Source organism: Capsicum annuum, chromosome 6, assembly GCF_002878395.1.
Source record: "Capsicum annuum cultivar UCD-10X-F1 chromosome 6, UCD10Xv1.1, whole genome shotgun sequence".
Taxonomy (NCBI): Eukaryota; Viridiplantae; Streptophyta; class Magnoliopsida; order Solanales; family Solanaceae; genus Capsicum; species Capsicum annuum.
In genome coordinates, this window is record NC_061116.1 from 222,175,956 (window position 1) to 222,183,454 (window position 7,499).

A 7,499-nucleotide genomic window follows, 5' to 3' on the forward strand; every position below is an offset into this window, starting at 1 on the left:
GATATACTTATATACTAATTCATAAAACATATACACATGTATATGTTTTATGAATTAGTATATAAGTATATCTATATATATTGTAATGTATATATATTGTAGTATATTTTATAAGTAGTAGTGTATATACATTGAATGGTGCGTATATTTGTGTATATATCTTCTATAAAATTGTATATTTAACGTATACATGTGTATATATTTTATAAATTACTATATAAGTATATCTATATATATTGTAATGTATATATATAGTATATTTTATAAGTAGTAGTATATATACATTGAATGGTGCGTATATTTGTGTATATATCTTCTATAGAAGTGTATATTTAACGTATAAATGTGTATATATTTTATGAATTAATATATAGGTATATCTATATATATTGTAATGTATATATAATGTAGTATATTTTATAAGTAGTAGTATATATACATTGAATGGTGCGTATACATGTGTTTATATCTTCTATAGAAGTGTATATTTAACGTATACACGTATATATATTTTATGAATTAGTATATAAGTATATCTATATATATTGTAATGTATATATAATGTAATATATTTTATAAGTAGTAGTATATATACATTGAATGGTGCGTATATTTGTGTATATATCTTCTATAGAAGTGTATATTTAACGTATAAATGTGTATATGTTTAATAAATTAGTATATAAGTATATCTATATATATTGTAATGTATATATAATGTAGTATATTTTATAAGTAGTAGTATATATACATTGAATGGTGCATATACACGTGTATATATCTTCTATAGAAGTATATTTTTGACGTATACATGTGTATATGTTTTATAAATTAGTATATAAGTATATCTATATATAATGTAATGTATATATAATGTAGTATATTTTATAAGTAGTAGTATATATACATTGAATGGTGCGTATACACGTGTTTATATCTTCTATAGAAGTGTATATTTAACGTATACACGTGTATATGTATTATAAATTATTATATAAGTATATCTATATATATTGTAATGTATATATGTTGTAGTATATTTTATAAGTAGTAGTATATATACATTGAATGGTGCGTATATATGAGTAATTGACTAATTGTGTATATGTGTATATATTTTTTAAGTTCTAATGTAGTATATACTATATTTATATATTTATATATTCTATATATATTATTTAACGTATTTAAAATGTATATAGGTGGGTATATGTAATGTATATTGAAAGAAGTTTTTTTTCTTATATTTTTGACCGGGTTTGACCGATTTTTTAACCGGGTTTGACCAGATTTAGGTGGGTTTGACCGGATTGAGTCAAGTGGGCCGGATTCGGGTGGGTTTTAATTTTTTCACTGTTGGGCCCGGACCGACCCTTAATCGGCCCTCAACCTGATTAAAATAGAAAGGTCGGTTCCAAATTGGCCCAGCCCGGCCCGTTTGACACTCTTCGTTGAAACTGTGTTGATAAGCATTAGGTGCAAGAAATGATAATGAAAGTTCAGAAAAACAGTAGTTAGTTTTGTTACTGTGATCATTTTCCAGTTATACTGTTACATTAAATTATTAGTACATTGAGTTAGTTAGTTATTCAATCAGTCTTGGTTTTTTTTATTAATATTATCTGGATTGAAGTGTTGAAACTGGTAATAATAGAAAGTTGACAAAAATTATAGTAAAGAAAAATAAAAAGAACGAAAATGAAATTGAGATAACGTTAGAAGTCTATTTTGAGAAATATTAGGGATAAAAAAGTAACAACAAATGACTTTAGACTAATTTTAATTTGTATATGAGCATTTTAAGTATTTATCAATTGGGTATGTAAACAAATACTTAAAAAATGTGCATATCTATCTTGGTAAACTAAACTTAATCAACCATGATCTAGTTCAAGTTTACATATCCATTTCGACAGGCTGCCACGTGGCAGCAATCATCCACAATTATATTTGTGTGGGGTAAATTATTGTAACACCTGATTGGAGCAGATATTTTTGAATGGCATCATTACTAAAGCTTCTATGTTGATTTCGCAACTCCAATGGGACGACACCCAGATACGTTTATGCACACCTTGATTATTTTACTGGGCGAATATTATAAACTATCAGTACTGTAAAGGAACCGAATAACTTTGTCTACATGTTTCAAAGAACTCACGAAAAGAAATCATCTACTATTTATATCGATTATGTGATTTGAATCTAAACCTCATTGTTTGATTCTCATTTCCTTAACCACTAAACTATGCCTTTAAATATAAGAATATAAAAAAATTTGCATTCACTGAAATTTGAATCTACGACCTACCTCGTAATCCCGCTCCCACAAACTTTTTTGACATCTAGGTCATACCATATCTCTAATATTATCGAATGGTTTATATATGGAAATGCAACAGCAAGAAAAATTAAAATTGTGAGATGCTCATAAAAAGAACAAAAGAAGGTTGAAGTAGTTATAGTTTACATGGAATATTATAGGAACTTAAAAGATGTTCATATATTATGACATGTTGAGTAGCCACACTGCAGAAAGACTTATAATACTCTACTAATACAACTAATTAAGCCTCAGAAACACTGGTTACTACTTAAACAGAACATAGTAGAGCGCCTTCTGACCATGGGACTTTTAGATCTTTACTGTTGCCTATATACAAGAATTATCATCACTAAATAATACTTATCTCACAAACCTACACCAACTCTACAAGAAACAAATATTTTAATTTCATCCACGAGAGATAGGGGTAAGGTCTGCATACACTCTACTCTCCTCGGGTCTCGCACCTAGAATTACACTGGATATGTTGTGGTGGTTGTTCCTCCAAATAATTAGCCAGTAAAAAATGAGAAATCTTGAGTATTGTCATAGTAATAATGATCATGAGTCATCCATAGCGAATCTGGACAATAATCCCAGGTGTTAGATGCCATAACTGGTAAATCATTCCTTGTTTCAATTTCTTGTGATGATTCAACTTCTTTCCAAATTTCATCCATGGAGTATACCATCATGTTCTGATCCTCTTCATATGTTTTATTTGCTTCAACAACTTGCAACAACTCGTTTTGTTCTGTACTGGAGTCCACAGCAGGACTGTTGGCAGAGGAAGATGAACAATTGGAGAAGTTGGATGAAGATGGAGAAATTGAAGCCTTATTGTTCTTCTTTTCATCTTGTGCTAGCTTCCTCATGTGGGTTCTCCAGTAATTCTTGATTTCATTATCAGTTCTTCCCGGTAATTTCCCCGCAATTTTTGACCATCTGCATGCAGAATTTTGGAATTAGCTGTGAATTTCATCGTTAAATCACTCGTAGCTAATTAACATACTTTTCTATACAATTTGTCGCTAAATAAGATTCCCACAAATTTTGTTGTTTAATACAAAATTCACCGGTCGTTAAACTCGTTCTTTTAATAGTGGTTCTAGATCTACCTGTGATAGTAGTACTACTTTCCTCGTAAAACTTACACGCACCTCGTGTATACACCAAGCCAATACATGTATGTCATGTGTTTGAATTTAAAGTTCATGTTATTTAATTATGATTAATCAATATGTATTTTACTTAATTTAACACTGAGTGCGTGTAAGTTTTTACCGTACTTTTTGTATGGAAAGTTATTAATTTCTTAAACTCCATGTCTGATCAAATGGTGACACATAAAATGAGACGGAGGTAGTATTATTTTGCACTTAGAAAGAAAGTGAAATTAATCACACAAGACAAAGAGTAATTGAAAGGATACCAAATAATAAGAGAGAAGGTGAAATGAAAAAACAGACCTATTTCCATATTTGGAGTGGAGTTGAAGAACAAGTTGTTCTTCATGAGGAGTCATTTTGCCTCGTTTGAGACCAGGATTCAAGTAATTAACCCATCGTAATCTGCAACTCTTTCCACTTCTTTTCAAACCTATAAATAAATTAATAACAAGAAATGGAATATGCAGAAGAAGAAGGGGTTATTAAACTTGGTCCCTTAGCTTATCACTAAAAAAAGGTCATATATATTATGCCCAAAAACTAAGCCTATATATATATATATATATATACCTAGTTTATTTTTTCTCTCCCTCCAACCAACCTCAAACCTGAAACTTTCGCCAGAAAATCCCAGCGACGATCTCCAAACATCTTCACATAAAATACTAGCTGAAGATCTTCTTGTTCTGTCCATGGACCTTTTCTTACTTCCTCTTGAACCATTTTTTTTTTTAAAAAAAAAAACTAGAATATTGCTTTTTTTGTGACTTGTTGGTGGTGATTGATGCTAGTGTACTCGAGTGATATTTATACTGGGAATAATTGGCCTTGAAGGGGGGTTGTCCTAATTTTCTTCATGTTATTTTATTTTGGAATGTGTCTACTAACAAGTGGTATGGGAGTGGTCATTTTAATTTAGTGGCAGGAAAAAACCTATTGTTGGCATATGATGTAAGCCATTAACAGGGAGGACCCAAATGATGATATATCTAGTAGTAATAAATCTAGATAAGAGGTTGATATGTTGATGTGATGTAACTTTATTAATTCTTTCATAAGTTGCTGCCCATTTCGTCGTTGCATTCTTTTGGAATTTCTCCTATTTCATCCCCATCAATAAGAAAATTATATGAGTACGTATACGTGCTTCTTTTGTTTTATTTTTGTGTATGGTGGTATTTATGAGGGAAGAATGATTCTTGGATCATATTTGATGTATCGTTAAAAGTGTGATCTTAATCGTATCACAATATTTTTATGGCTATAAAAGAATATCATTAAGGATAAAATTGAAAAATTAAAGAGTTTCAAATCATAAGTTCTTTTTTTTTTTTTAATTACTATTATAATAAAATAAAAGGAAAGAGGGCGGATCATATTCATACAAGTATATATATGGACGGGTAATCAATATAGTAAAAAGAGTTTGTAATAGTGTGCACACTGTATCTACAGTAATTAATTGCTTAATTAAATACATATTTGTTTACTCATTTAATGAACTCTCAATTTTTTGCTGGAACACTTTATCTTAAAATTGAAGGTGAAGAATGCATATCATTTGATTAACTCCTCTGATCGAATCGTTTGTAAGTGTTTATCGGTTCCGGTTAGCAGGAGGAGTTACATTTCTTCAACATGATTACAAATTAACCGGGCCCTTGTAATACTGTCCCTTGACTGCAGCAAAGGCCATATCAGAATAATAATATGCATTACAGAGTTTACACCTAATTTCAATTATATATGTCGTTTAAAAAATATTTTAAAGATAGTTTATTACTCTTTATCTTATGATCGAAGTTTATTAGTACTCTTTAGTCTTATGATCAGTCGATATTTGATTGAACACGACATTTAAGGAACAAAAGACTTATGAATTATCATACATGAATGAATTATATGCAGGTGTACGCACCAAAATTGTCTTCACTATCAACTAATTAAGAAATTATACGAATTCCACATACCATTCAAAGTCTATCGTGGCGACTTGAGTAGTTTCAAAAGACTTTCACTGTACCGATCCTTTTATTCGAAACACTTTTCTGTGTGTGGTTTTTTCTTTGTGCCGATCTGATTGCTATGCACAAAAATGACTTATCAGGGATAAACTTAAAGGCCGCACTGAAGTGTTCACGTGAACCTAGTCACTCTTGAGTGTGAATTCAGTTGTTATTGTAATATTAAATGTAGAAATTCATAAACTTCAAACTGTTAATTCGCTCTGCTTATAAGAGCCGACACACAAAAAAGTTTTTGAGATTGGACATCTCTTAATGGCACGAGGGGGCTATTATTAATCTTTTGTGACGACGTTTTAATTTGTAGCTTCTGTCTATAGTGGCCACGAAAGTCTAAATGTGTTGTAGTTTTTACTTTGTGGTTTTCTGTGGCGACTTAATCTCATTTGGTGATGACCTTAGTCGCTATGCGTGAGTTATACTTGGAGTCGCCACAAATATGTTTTAGAAATCTTGGGCATTTATTATCAGCGGCCTACGAGTTTCCAAAAAAGATATTCTTTGTAATATACTAGTTTGCATGCACAAAATATACTTCATTTCTTCTTTTCTGAAAATGCATTGCAAAAGAGGTAATTAGTGACACTAACAAAAGAAATGCCAATTTATGACGAAATTCGTCCGAAAACTCATTGGTAATGTTTCTAACATTATATTCCTCATGTAGCATAATTCCAACAGGATGTCAGTCAAAAAATATTCTTAACAGAGTAGTATTTGGCTTGGGTTTGGTGTGGGGGGGGGGGGGGGGGGGGGGGGTTGTAACCAAAGTATTTGGGCAAATTTTTTTTGAAATATAGCAACAATTATCTAATCCTAATTAACAATATTAAGAACATTATTTAATAGAGATAAGTAAATAATGCTAGTCATTTTCATCTTTCTACGCGTCCAAGTTTCTTTACTCGTGGACTTATTATAGCAGCCCTTACTTATTTAAATACTTGTTATAAGGAGACCAAACATGGTTACGTTAGACATATTATATACACAAGTCCACTAACAACGATATGAAAATAGAGTAGTATATTAAAATTAGATTTACCATCATTTATGGATGCTTGACAAAAATATTCTTGGAGCTAGGTGGATGATTTTGTACTTTTAACTCCACATACCTTATCACCAAAACTTCAAGTATCCATCAGATTTTATCTACTAGGTAAACGAGGTTAAAAATTGGAAACTCATTTTCAAGGTCTTTAGATGGAATCTCCTACCATGTAGGGTACTGTCAAATACATAGGTTACTAAATAAGCTCAGAATACCTCTTTAAGTCTTTAATTAAATAAAGATTACAAGTGAATGCCACAGTATTAATAAGTTAAAAAAGTAAACTTATTTAAACAACTTAGAACAGTTATTCGACAATTGAATTAATTGGCCCAACAATTATTAAAGTTGTTTGATAACTGTATTAGTTGTCCCAATAATTATCAAAGTTGTCGAACAACTTTGATAGTTGTTGGGACAACTTCTATAATTGTTGAAACAGTTTTTATAGTTGTTGGAGCGAAAATATTTTTAAAAAAATTTGTCACTTTTTACCAAATTTTTAAAAACTTGAAGGACCCCACTTAATTGACAAACTTGTTTGTCACTTTTAATTCAAAATTCCACCCTATTTAGGCTAAAATGCAATGGGCTAAATAATGGTTATCATAGCTTAACCCACCCATACTATAATTTATTTAGCTTATTCCACAAAATTAACACCTAAATTTTAAAATCCAATAAATAGATACCATCATAACCATTTATATGATAGCAGTGAAATACATTTTACTGAATTAGTAACACTGAAACTTGTTTGAATCATCAACCCGGAACAAAGTCTCTCTCTTTATTTTATTTTTCTTTAAGGCTAAACCCAAAATTTATCTCTGTCTCTCTTTCTTCTTCTTCTTCTTCTTCTTCTTCTCCTTCTCCTTCTTCTCCTTCTCCTTCTTCTCCTTCTTCTTCTTCTCCTCCTCCTTCTT

The 7,499-nt window shown here is 30.5% G+C and overlaps 1 protein-coding gene across 2 annotated transcripts; it reads right to left on the bottom strand.

Annotated features, from left to right (window-relative positions):
- Positions 1-2,478: 2,478 nt before the first annotated feature.
- Positions 2,479-4,387, bottom strand: LOC107875555 (transcription factor MYB59). 2 transcript variants are annotated; one of them, XM_016722312.2, is made up of 3 exons: positions 4,104-4,387; positions 3,796-3,925; positions 2,479-3,271 (listed from the first exon to the last, which is right to left on the bottom strand). In XM_016722312.2, the coding sequence occupies exons 1-3, from the start codon at positions 4,216-4,218 to the stop codon at positions 2,839-2,841; spliced, it is 678 nt and encodes a 225-aa protein (XP_016577798.1). In that variant the 5' UTR covers positions 4,219-4,387; the 3' UTR covers positions 2,479-2,838. The 2 variants fall into 2 exon arrangements, with proteins under 2 accessions (XP_016577798.1, XP_016577797.1); XM_016722311.2 differs by having other exon boundaries at positions 4,066-4,376.
- Between the last annotated feature and the right edge of the window lie 3,112 nt (positions 4,388-7,499).